Below are 13,223 nucleotides of genomic sequence, written 5' to 3'. Positions count from 1 at the left end.
ACGGGCATTTTATTGCTTTTTATGGATTTAGGCTGTAATTAAAATGGATTTTATCCTTTAATAAGCCTGTCTCTATTCATATTGAGTCCAGCTGTGCAGCCTATGTTTAAACAGCTATTTTAATCTTGGGGAAATCTACCCTTGAGAGGCTAATCACTGCTTTATTTTATAAATTGGTTGTATCCATCACGCATGTACTATATCTATTATATCTATGTATTCAAATGCCACTTATTACTGGAAAGGTGGAGCCTATTGAAATTAGGTGTTGATACATCTGAGGGAATTAACCTCTGACAAACGAATCATCATATTTCATCAACCCTAGAGTGTTTGGATTTGACTCATGCCTTGATGTTATCACACTATGTTTGGCGCTTCTCTTTTTGTGTTTCTTTACCTAGGTGTTACATCTGCAATATGATGTTTTAGCGGAGCTGCCTACTGTATGTGATATACTAATTGTTAATCACGTTGTTACGTGATACTTTTGATTGTTCACTAAGCGCCTGTTTGTCTTTTCACTATATATATATATATATATATATATATATATTATTCTGTTGGTCTCCCCTTTGCTCCTTCAAAGCATTGTAGTTGGTTAATTCACTGAAACACTAGTTGAGGGAGGAACATCTATTGTACTGTAAATAAATGTTGTTCTTATTACAATTTCACTTCTGATCATTATTTTAACTATGCCATCAAATATGTTGAATTAAACATTTTAAGGAACTAACTTTTTGTGGAAAGTCTATCTGTTTAATTCCCTGCATAAGAACACCTGAAGTATCCAGATACATTGCAAACTCTAGGTCCTGTTAGGTAAACATTTAGTTTGAATTTATTGGCTGATATTTTTTTCTTTCTCCCTGTTACCTGGACAAATAGCATGCTTACACACTTCCATAGGAGGTCAAAAAATTACCCCTGCTAGTCTCCTTTCTGAAACCATGAATTGTGGTTGATGTACAGTACAAAGTCAGGATAGAGCAAAGGTATAGTAAAACATGACATATCATCAGGCTATAGTAGACATGCAAAGGTAGCCCAGAAAAAATGCCAGGTACTCAGTGTTGAGGGGATTCAAGTGACACAAAGGATGTGTAGTCAGGAGAAGAGGCAGTCTGCCTGAATCACCCATGCTCAGTCTGTGATATACACGTGTTATTTAGACCATTTCATAATAGCTGAAGCAGTATTGGAACAAGTCATGTCTATAGTCTCCATGTCAAAACTATATTTGATCTCTGAAACAATCTTAAATAGAGGGGGTGGGCAGGTTTTTCCAGTTTTGGGTTATCACAGCTCTATCCAAAATCAAAATATGTCCCAGAGCATATCTATCTTGCTGTGGAACAGATGCTGCACAGACGTGAAGGAGTGCCAGGGCAGGATCTGGAACAGTAGATATTAAATAGAAGACTGCTCTCCAAAGTGATTGAATAAGTGGGCAGGACCAAAAAACATGGAATTTGTCAGCAACTTGGGTACACTGACGCCAGCAGAATTTCAATTGGGTAGACCAAATGGTATTTAATCAATTGAGGGTAAGATATAACTGACTGAGGAGTTTGATCTGCATTTTAGTATCATTGATACATTCAGACATGCAGTGCAAAGTATGTAAATTTTCTTCCAAGTTTGGGGTAGAAAGGTCAAATGGAGAGGAATTTCCCAGTGTAGCTGGGAAGAGACCTTGGGGGACAGAGTCAGAGAATGAATATAATTATATCAAAAGTTTATCCCGCCCCTAGTGGCACCCTTAATCAATCTATCAGTTGGACAGGGGCATGCGCAGAGAATGAGGAGTCTTAATAGTAGTCGTGACCCTGTACCTTTTTTGGATGTATTTATGCATATCTTTGAGTGGAATTTTAAAGCAGTCCAGTAGGAGAGCAAAAGGGAGGAGGAGATCATGGGCAAAGAGATCCTTCAGGGAGATCAACAGGTGGACAGTGTAACGACCTGCCTCCTGGACTTTATTATTTGTGGTTCTTTTATGTGTTGCAGCAGTACCTCTATTCACCAGAGGTGCTGCTATTGTGCCTTACTTGTTTGTATCAGGGGTTAACCTGCCCTGTAATTATTCCTTTCACCTGGGTGTGTCCCTTCTTAAACCTGTCATTCCCTCCCAGCATACACTGCTGGATATTGTTGTCACATCCTGATGTTCTACTCTGTGGTCACTTCCTCCTGTTGTGCTCCTGGATTTATGCTGCTGGAGATCTATCTCAACATACATTCTGATGACCTGCTTCTTATGTGAACCTGGGACTTACCTGTGCATTTTCCTGTACATGCTGCCTGGAATCTTTCCTCACCTCCCATTTACCTGCAACTGCTGTACATCTGGTAATTTCTGCAAGCTCATTATTTCATCATCTGTTCATACTCTCCAGCAATAAATATTGTTTGTTTTTTCACCTTATCCATGGCTCCTTAGTTGTATTTCTACATTGATTCATGACAGACAGGTTCAAATTAGGCATATTCTTGGGCAGAGCTTGTGGAGAGTACCCATTGTTTCTATAAACCAATCAGCCTGTCCCAGGTCTGCAGAGCATCCAAAATAGAAAGGAGGCTACAAGTAGATGGAGGGCATATGCCCTTGGAGTACAGAGCAGGTTGGCTAGGGTAAAGTTCAGATGTAAGGTCCTTTCGAGATCCACCCATGGTTTAGCGGTGGGCGGGGGACCAATCATAAAGGTGTGATATTGTATCAAATTAGGAAGCCTTAGCATACTGTTTGGAGAGTATCATGTGTTTGTAAGATAGAAGAATGAGGTCTCCGAGCTGGTGCCAAACAACAACACATCATCTGTAAAGAGACATAATTTATGCAGAGTCAAATGAAAGGCAATCCCATAGAAACCAGGTGATGTTCTGACATTCTGGGCCAATGGCTCAATTCCCATTTTTAAATTGCTCTACTGCATTAGCCTCTACCACCTCTGATGAGAGGTTATTCCACTTTTCCACTACCCTTTCTGTGGAGTAGTTTTTCCTCAAATTTCCTATGAACCTACTTCCCTCCAGTTTCAGTGCATGTCCTTGTGTTTTAATATTTCTCTTCCTTTGAAGAATGTTTCCCCCTGTACCTTGTTAAAACCCTTGATATATTTGAAAGTTTCTATCATGTCTACCCTTTCCCTTCTCTGCTCCAAACAATACATATTAAGATCTTTTAGTCTTTCCGGGTAAGTTTTGTGCTGTAGGCCATGCACCATTTTAGTTGCCCTTCTTTCTATAGACTCTAGTGTATTTATATCCTTCTGGAGATATGGCATCCATAAATCAACACATTATTCTAGATGAGGCCGTACCAATGACCTATACAGTGGCATTATTACTTCTTTCTTTCTGCTACTGATTCCTCTCCCTGTGCAACCAAGCATCTGACTTGCACCATTGCTTTGTTACATTGCTTATCTGCCTTTAAGTTACCTGAAATAATAATTCCTAGATCCCTTTTCTCCTCATTAGTTTCCAATACAGTGCAATTAATACTATATTTAGCCTTTGGGTTTTTGAGACCCAAGTGCATGATTTTGCATTTTTTGGCATTAAACTGTAGTTGCCACTCTTTTGACCACTCTTCTAATCTACCTAGATCATCAATCATTTGTTTTACCCCTCCTGGTGTGTCTGCCATGCTTCATAGCTTTGTGTCATCTGCAAAAAGGCATACTTTCCCTTCAATACCATATGCAATGTCACAAATAAGGACATTAAAAAGCACTGGTCTAAGTACAGATCCTTGGGGTACTTACTGGTAACCTTTGCCTCCTGCGAATGCACTCCATTTACTATAATTCTCTTTTTTCGATCCTTCAACCAAGATCTTATCCATTCAACCATCTTAGTATCCGATCCCAAGCTTTCAAGTTTATTTAACAGTTGGCAATGTGGGACAGTTTCAAACGCATTACTGAAATTCAGATAAGCTACATCTACACCCCCCCTTGATCTTTTACTTTAGTCATCCAGTCAAAAAAGTCAATAAGATTTGTTTGACATGATCTCCCCCCAGTAAATCCATGCTGTTTGGGATCCTGTAAGTTACTGGGTTTGAGATATTCTACATCTCTTTCTTTTAAGAGCATTTCCATCAATATCCCCTACTACTGATGTAAGGTTAACTGGTCTGTAGTTGCTTTCCTCTTCCTTGCTTCTACTTTTGTGCAGTGGGACTACATTTGCTCTTTTCCAGTTCTCTCGAATTGCTCCTGTAGCTAGTGACTGATTGAATAAATCTGTTAATGGTGTTACCAGCATTTGTTTAACCTTGTTTCCTTGGATATATCCCATCTGGCCCCATTGATTTATCCACTTTCAGTTTTAAGAGTTCTGTTAGGAGCTTCTCCTCTGTAAATGTACTTGTATCTACCTCATTTTTATGAGTATACTTGCAACTTACCTGTGGTCCCTTCCCCGATCTTTCTGTAGTGAATAAATAATGATTAAGATGATCTGCTATTTCCATGTCTCCCTCACAACACAGTCTGCAGTGTATTGTATAGAATTGTTGTTACCAAATTATTCACATTAACATTTATATAATTATTATTAATTAATATATTAACATAATTACCTTGGACTAATTAGTTTAAAGTGTTATTGTTAATATTAATTGCAAACACACACACCGGTCAGGGAAGGGCTAGAGTGCTTTTATCACAGGGTAGGGAGGGGGGGGTGGAAAGGCCCAACACATCTTCCTAGGTAATGTATGGAAAGACCACCTCATTCATTACACTCATAAGAAGGGGAGGATGTTAAAGTTTGGGGATACCTGCTACCCTCCTCACAAACTTCATTATTACTAAAATATATGGGAGTTAAGATCGTTACCTTAGTGGTTAGCACTTCTGTCTCACAGCACTGGCATCATGAGTTCAAATACCAAACATAGCCTTAGCATCTGTGTGCAGTTTGTGGGCCTGTATCATTAAAGAAAGTAACACAAGAGGAACTTTGTCCAAACCAGCAGATGTTGTTAATTAGCAAGGGGTAGCATTAGGATAGTATTTAGCACATAAGGAAAGTAATGTTTTTTTTATGTAACACACAAACACTTGAAAGATTGATTTTTACTCTGACCTTCAAAGTTGATCTACGACACGCTCTACCCAAATTATAAATCTGTTCTCATATTTTAAATGTACGTCCCTCGCAAAAGCAACTTTGTTAGGCCAAGGTACGTTTTTGATTTATGACAAAGTTTTTCTTGGAAAAATGATTCTGGCCCATATGACACATTCATTCACATTATCTGCATGTTGCACATCTATTACTATGAATGCCCTAACACTTGGAGGAAGGGGGGGGGGGTTGATTTTGAGGTTAATGCAACTATTGTCTGCCAAACCTTTTCCTCATATACCGCTTTTATGATATGTATGTCAGCTTCCCTAAAAATGTATGCAGGCAACACTTGAGCACCACGGTGGCTTAGTGGCTAGCACTTCTACCTTATAGCACTGGGGTCATGAGTTCAATTCCCAACCATTTATCATAAATTAATTACTTCTTGTGGTGTTTTTTGAAGAAACCAGCAGAGGTGTAAAGTGTGATGTAACTTTACACTGTTTGCAAAGGTTAATGGGATGCTAAACGCTTGTGTGTATATATATATATATATATATATATATATATATATATATATATATGTATTATATATTTGTGGGGTGGCCAGGGGAAGGGGTTGTTGAGTTGATTTAAACCAAACAATTATTTGGGTCATCATGGCTGAAACCTGTGGAATGGATAGGAATGGATAACTAGGTATCGGGTAAATGGCATGTGGTAAATCAGGGATTTTGGACAACTAAGCGCCTCAAAAGGAATAAAAATATAATAATGTCAATACTTACATTCTACCATCGCCTCAACCTCCTGTCTGTTCTTGGCCACCTCCTCCACTGCCTGTGTGCCCAGCGTAGGAGCCTCCACCACCTCCTTCACCGCCGCCTCATCCGCAACCTCCTCGACCTCCTCCCTTTGGTGATCACGATTCATATGGTCAGTTGGAATAAATGCTACACATAAGCTTATTGTAAAAAATTCTACCTGCTTCACAATTATATACATGTAGACAGATAATTATGTGAGCTGCAGCACACCACTTTCAGATGGCCTGTAACAATAATTGGTTTGGGCTTAGGGATGTGGAAATGTCATTATTAATGTCTAAATAAGTACTAAATTATTATTTATTTTCATGACAAATTAATTAGAATTTCTAATTAGTGACAGATTAGGGATTAGCTATAGTGTAGAAAAGAATTATTCCAGCAACTGTGCAGTCTAGTAGTTCAGTCAAATCGCTAAATGTATATATCTGGATTGAGCCTTCAAGAGAATTGTTGGGCACCAGTACAGCAACTTCCTTGTGTCCTTTCCATAGCAACCTAAGGGGGCAGGGCCACACCAGGGTGCTGACTACTCTCACTACACAGACAGGCCAGCCTCCCACCTTGGCACCCCTGCACCTGGAAGCAATTTTGTCATGTGTATGGCGAAATTTGTATAGTTCAGACACTACGCTGAGTGCTCAAACAATGTGCATATTCTGCATCACTTCACATCAATTGATAGCTTCACACATGCTCTAAGGTCATCACAAGGGGATAACTGTAGCGATAACAGTCCCAGAGTAAAAAAGTGCCTTGAAATCCAAATTTAATATGGTGAATGCTGATATTAACAAATTTATCTAAATAGTAATATGATTTTGAAAATATTCAGGAAACAATGACAGTATATATATTATTCAGACTAATGTGCCAGATTGCTATTATTGTCATAGGTATGATTTTCTATTGGAATGTAGAGGACCGCATCACAATTTTGCAATGGGACCCAGATAATTACAGTTACGCCCCTGGATCTTCAGAGTTGGTCATGATATAACGGAGCAGCACAGAGCAACCTGACCTGCCAATTTAGTAAAAATGATACATCTCTATGCTTTGACTAGCTTTAGTAATATATATATATATATATATATATATATATATGTGTGTGTGTGTGTGCAGGGCCGCCTTCAGCAAACATGCCCCCCCCCCCGATGAGCGCCCCCCCATAAGCAACAGCAACACATACTTACCTGGGGCCCCGCTGGTCTCTGCTACTCTGTCTTCAGCCTGGCTGTCACGGTGACAGCCTGGCACCAGGATGCGATCACAGGGGTGGAGGAATCATTCCCCCTGCGATCATGTGATCTGCCTGTGACAGCTAGGTAAGTCTGTGCTGCGCTGTTGTACCGGGCCCCCTGGTGAGCCCAGGCCCGGTACAACAGTACCCCCGGTACCCCCCTGATGGCGGCCCTGTGTGTGTGTGTCTCTTTTTAATAGTTTGATGTATTACTGATCAAATTTGTGCTTTCTTTCCTTGCTTTAGCTCAAAATGCTGGATCCTCCACAATATATAGGAATTCATTTGGCACACCAGCGGATGATATCAAACATAACCAGGTTAGTGTTTTTTAAAGTCTGTAATTATTTATAGTATAATATTTAAAATAAGGATTTTTACATTGATGCCAATAAATTATCAAATGTTTGTGCTTAATCTAATAAAGATCACAATCACATGGAAATTATGGCAGTGTCTTATTTCTGAAATAATGTTTTAAAAATAAATCTGTCTGCATATTTCTCTTTCTTAACATCTGATTTGCATCGGTAAGATCCATACGTGTACATATAAATGAATAGTTTACATCGGCCCCAGTATGTTGTGCCTACTTTTCATTAACCGAATGGGGAGCAGAGCAAAAAAGAGGATTGTTTGAAGATCATTGATCCCTATAGAGAAAGAGCATCATTGTTCACAGATTATAGGCCATAGATGGAAGAAATTTGGATATGATGCTGCCATGGTTCATTATCCGTTCACTGTCCATTTTCCTGTGTATATATGCTATATAAATTATCCCTATCACATTCCTATCACTTTTGTGCTCTATTCATCTTAAGGCATGTTCATTTTATCACAGCAGTAACAAACCATTTATGTGTATCAATTTATTTTTGTGTCTTTCAAATGCTGGTATCCCTGGAGAGAGGGTTGTAGTAAAGAGAAGCAGTTGTGGGACACCCAGGAGAGGTAGAGAGAAGAGTATTATAGCCCAAGGGATTTTACCCCTGCTTGCAGAGTTGAGAGCTACACAGTAAAAGGGTCAGAGCTGCATATGTATACTGTAAACAGACAGAGGCTGATCTGTGGGTGGCTGTGGAATTACTATGACCCAAAGAACCTGGTATGTACTGTGATAAATCCAGTAGTGTAAAAACTGTGCTGGATAGAGTAAGGAGCTCTATATGTTTCTTTATTTCTACAACCATTATGTTTATTGTGCTGGAGGAAGAGGAATGTAAATAAAGAGTTCAGTTTGTGGTAGAGATGGTCTGGAGTAGAGATGCTCACTGACCCCTGTGTTTTGGTTTTGGTTTTGGATCTGGATTACCGTCATGTTTTGGTTTTGGTTTTGCCAAACCGCCCTTGCGTGTTTTGGTTTTGGTTTTGTTTTGTTTTGCAATTTTGTTTAAAAATCAATGTTTTTGGGCATAAAATAACCTAATTTAGTGTTCCACCTGTTTCTTGGATAAGTAAGGTAATTCTAAAGCTAATAAATTAGGAAGAAAATAGTTTAAGACCTGGCAGGCCGTCCTTAATTCTGCACACAAACCTGGTTGTCTTCATCTTCATCTTAGCCTATTGGCAATGCAGCCATCGTCTTTGGGTGTATATTACACCCTCCACTTGTAGTTGAATAGAAAAAAAGCAGCCTGCAAGGACTGTAGAATTATAAAGTAAAAATAAATAGACCAAGGTAGTTTGGTGACTATCTATGCCCCCCCCCTGCCGTCCTCCACTTGTAGTTGAATAGAAAAAAAGCAGCCTGCATAAACTGTAGAATTAGAAAGTAAAAATAAATGGACCAGAGTAGTTTGGTGGCTATCTATGCGCCCACCGCCCTCCACTTGTAGTTGAATAGAAAAAAAGCAGCCTGCATAGACTGTAGAATTAGAATGTAAAAATAAATGGACCAAGGTAGTTTGGTATCTGTCTGCATCAGACCCCCTCTCCACTAGGAGTAAAATAGAAAACTATTCAGCCGTTATAGAGTCTAGAATATAAATAGAAATTGAGAAAAGCAATTTGGTATCTGTCTGCATCATAATCATCAACATCATCATTAGTGCCCTCGTCGCCTACACAATTGGCATCCTCAATTTGATATCTGTCCTCAGCAGCTCACCTGCGATCTTGGTAAGATGACGCCTCAGGGTTAAATTTGCAGTGTTATCTTCCTGCACTGGCGGCTGAGCGAACGCAGCACTGGAGCCCCAAATGGGTCAGAATGTTCCCAGGAGCTGCGGCAGTAGATTGCAGCCTAAGGTCTCAGCCCGGGATGTCAGGTGGGCTGCCTGTACAGGGGGGCTGTGGGCAAATGCGGCCGCTCGCAGTCACCCTCTCCAACACGCTCTGCCTCCCGACAGCTGAAGTGTAAGGCGTCGTCTGCTAGTGAACACTGCCTCTTCTTCACGGGGCCGACGGGCGAACAAGCTGACCAAGGTAGGTGCCGTGGGGGACGTAACGCCACGGGAGACAGCAGTTCAGAAAGCAGATTCTCTATCTCCTCCTCTTTAATTAGTGCAGCCGTTCAGAGGTAATGCTGGCAAGGGGCTCTCGATCTTGGCAGAGATGCATATATTCTCGAGTGCCGATCTCTCCAGGCCCAAGTCACGTCGCGCCCAAAGTGCCGAGCGAAAGACTAGGGGAAAATACAAAGCCCCAGGGGCAATAGACTCAAAATAGAGCTAATACGGGGTGGCAGCGACTTCTCCTCTGTCCGCTGATGGTAAATGCGAAAAGATAGAGGCAGAAAAAAGGCCTATTATCGGTGAAAATATTTCTTAGCAGACGGAGCTTCTAAAAACCCCGACCGACCATCTTGGTTGCCAGGCCACGCCCCCCCGGTGTGTGTTTTTTTGACTGATTTCAAAAGACTGTGTAGTTTGACAGATGACGTAATGGTAACACTACCATCAGGACTGGTGGCAGAACATGGTTGCTGATTCTGCTCATATGTGGACTGCTTTGAATCCATTATGAGCCCAAAGCACTTGTAGTGCTACAAATTGTTTTAGATACTGCTGACAAATATGACTTTTGACAGCCAGAAAAATTAATGCAAAAGAATGGGGGACAGCCCAAAAGCACTTGGAGTGCTAAATATTATTTTTTTAGACTGCTGATAAACAGGACTTTTGACAGCCAGAAATATTAATGCAAAAGAATAGGGGACACCCCAAAAGCACTTGAGTGCCAGAAACTGCAAGAAAAAACCCTTCTCTATCCTCTTACTGCTGTAACAACTGGTATTAAGATTACAATGGTATTGCATACAAACAATAATGTGTCCAAATACTGATCTGTCCCTGCGCTGATCTAGCCAGTGTGACCTAACCCTGCTCTCTCCCTCTGTCAAATGGCGATGGATTACTGTGGAGGCTGGTATTTATGCTTTTCAAATCTCGTGAGAACCAAGCTCAGAAATACGAATACGTCACAATGACGTTTTGCCTCGATTTCGAATCCGAATGGGCGGGAGAGTACCGAGCGTGCTCGGCTCGGTACTCGGATAGGCTAAATTCGGATAAATTCGGATCTCGGGGAACCGAACCCGCCCATCTCTAGTCTGGAGCCCAAATTATTCTGACTTTCATTGCACTTCACCACTAAGGTACATTTCCTGTGTCCTACTATCTACAAAGAGACTTTGTTATAAAGAAATACCTATATGTGCAGAGACTCCCTGGTCCTCTACACCAATGCCCATCAGCTAGCCAGGGCGTAAGACGGAGATGCACAGCCTAACCTTTGCACCTCACACTACACACAGTGACTGGGGGTTACACAAGCCTTGTCCTTGATACTTTATCTCAGCACATGCATACTTTAGCCAGTCCTTAATATGTTTTTTTTAAATTTTGGTGTACTCACATCAGGTACCCTTGTGGTTTCTCTCACAATGACAATACACCGTTTCTAGAAATGATCTTAAGTGCAGAATTGCAATTGTAAGGTGACAAGACCAATAGAGGTGGACAATTGAAGTCCTTTTGCAGGGAGGAAAAGACCATGTGCTTCTCACAAAGCAGGAAATGCTTAGTAAATATGCCCACTTTCTGCATTTATCTTATTTAAATAAATCTGTCCTGCAAAATGAAATCACTTTTCTCCACTTCAGTGCAAAAATAGGCATGTTGGAGTGAATAATAATCTGCAATTGGCAAGTAATACCCTCTCTATGCCCAACTCCTCCCATTTGTCATTGCAGATCTTTTGCACCCCCACAGACGGCATCATTCCTGTTCCACCCAAACACTGCCCAGTTCACCCCAAATTATATCCACATCTCACCAAAACAGAGACAGTTGGGAGGCATGTCATATCAAAAAGCAATCTCTAACAAATTCTGATAATTCTATACATATGCACTGTAAACCCTCAGTTTTTACTGACACAACATAGATCATCATTGGCAAAGCAAAATGCTATTAGGCCTGGGTGGAAATGATCCACAATCTGGATCATTTCCAAATGTCACATGTACATTATATGGGTAAGCACATGGTTTAGTTGTCAACATGGCAGTGACTGCAGGATTGTAGTGGGTGGAAAGTGCACATTTGCTACTTAGTTTCCTTCCCTCTACAATCCCTTTTTAATAACAAATCCTATAGGAATAAAAGCATTAAATGTGAGGTAGTCATGGCGAGATTCAGGAGGGCAGAAACATGTCCCCAGTCATTAGATCACAGTGCCCTCCTTCTCACTGAAAGCCACGCATCATTATCACTAGGGATGAGCGCACTCGGATTTCTGAAATCCGAGCCCACCCGAACGTTGCGGATCCGAGTCGGATCCGAGACAGATCCGGGTATTGGCGCCAAATTCAAAAGTGAAACTGAGGCTCTGACTCATAATCCCGTTGTCGGATCTCGCGATACTCGGATCCTATAAATTCCCCGCTAGTCGCCGCCATCTTCACTCGGGCATTGATCAGGGTAGAGGGAGGGTGTGTTAGGTGGTCCTCTGTGCTGTTTAGTTCTGTGCTGTTTAGTTCTGTGCTGTTTAGTTCTGTGCTGTTTAGTTCTGTGCTGTTTAGTGCTGTGCTGTGCTGTGCTGTTTAGTGCTGTGCTGTGCTGTGCTGTGCTGTGCTGTGTTCTGCAGTATCAGTCCAGTGGTGCTGTGTGCTGTGCTCTGTCCTTCTGAGGTCAGTGGTGCTGCTGGGTCCTGTGCTGTGTCCTGTTCAGTCCAGTGGTGCTGTGTCCTGTGCTCTGTGCTTCTAAGGGCATAGTTATTTCCCCAATATTCCCCTGTGTTTAAAAAAATAAAAAAAAGTTTTTTTAAAAAATACCAAAAACTACTTTAATATTTTTTAATTACCACAAAATTTTCACAACCAATCCTGCAGTATAAGCCCATTGGTACTGCAATATTACCAAGTTCACACATTCAGCAGTAAAAGTCCAGTGGTACTGCAATATTACAAAGTTTACACATTCTGCAGTATCAGTCCAGTGGTGCTGTGTCCTGTGCTCTGTCCTGCTGAGTTCCGTAGTGCTGCTGGGTCCTGTGCCGTGTCCTGTTCAGTCCAGTGGTGCTGTGTCCTGTGCTCTGTGCTTCTAAGGGCATAGTTATTTCCCCATTATTCCCAAGTTTTTAAAAAATAAAAAAAAAGTAAAAAATAATAAAAAATTTAAAAAAAAAAAAATATATAATAATTATAACCAAATTTGCAAAACCAATCCAGCATTATAAGTCCATTGGTACTGCAATATTACCAAGTTCACACATTCTGCAGTATCAGTCCAGTGGTGCTGTGTCCTGTGCTCTGTCCTGCTGAGTTCCGTAGTGCTGCTGGGTCCTGTGCCGTGTCCTGTTCAGTCCAGTGGTGCTGTGTCCTGTGCTCTGTGCTTCTAAGGGCATAGTTATTTCCCCACTATTCCCAAGTTTTTTAAAAATCAAAAAAAAGTAAAAAAAAATTAAAAATTAAAAAAAATAAATAAATATAATAATTATAACCAAATTTGCAAAACCAATCCAGCATTATAAGTCCATTGGTACTGCAATATTACCAAGTTCACACATTCTGCAGTATCAGTCCAGTGGTGCTGTGTCCTGTGCTCTGTCCTGCTGAGTTC

At 40.8% G+C, this 13,223-nt stretch overlaps 1 protein-coding gene across 7 annotated transcripts in view; it reads left to right on the top strand.

Annotated features, from left to right (window-relative positions):
- Positions 1 to 13,223, top strand: part of CTNND2 (catenin delta 2) — a 632,047-nt gene that overhangs the window by 602,308 nt on the left and 16,516 nt on the right. For all 7 annotated transcript variants that reach the window (XM_075212716.1, XM_075212719.1, XM_075212718.1 and 4 more), the window contains one exon: positions 7,405 to 7,478. In XM_075212716.1, coding sequence (XP_075068817.1) covers positions 7,405 to 7,478 — 74 coding nt within the window. The remainder of the gene's footprint in view (positions 1 to 7,404; positions 7,479 to 13,223) is intronic.

The sequence above is a fragment of the Mixophyes fleayi genome, chromosome 5 (assembly GCF_038048845.1).
Source record: "Mixophyes fleayi isolate aMixFle1 chromosome 5, aMixFle1.hap1, whole genome shotgun sequence".
In the NCBI taxonomy this organism is placed as follows: Eukaryota; Metazoa; Chordata; class Amphibia; order Anura; family Limnodynastidae; genus Mixophyes; species Mixophyes fleayi.
The sequence above is the reverse complement of the archived record's forward strand: the minus strand, read 5'-3'. Positions and strand labels throughout refer to the sequence as shown.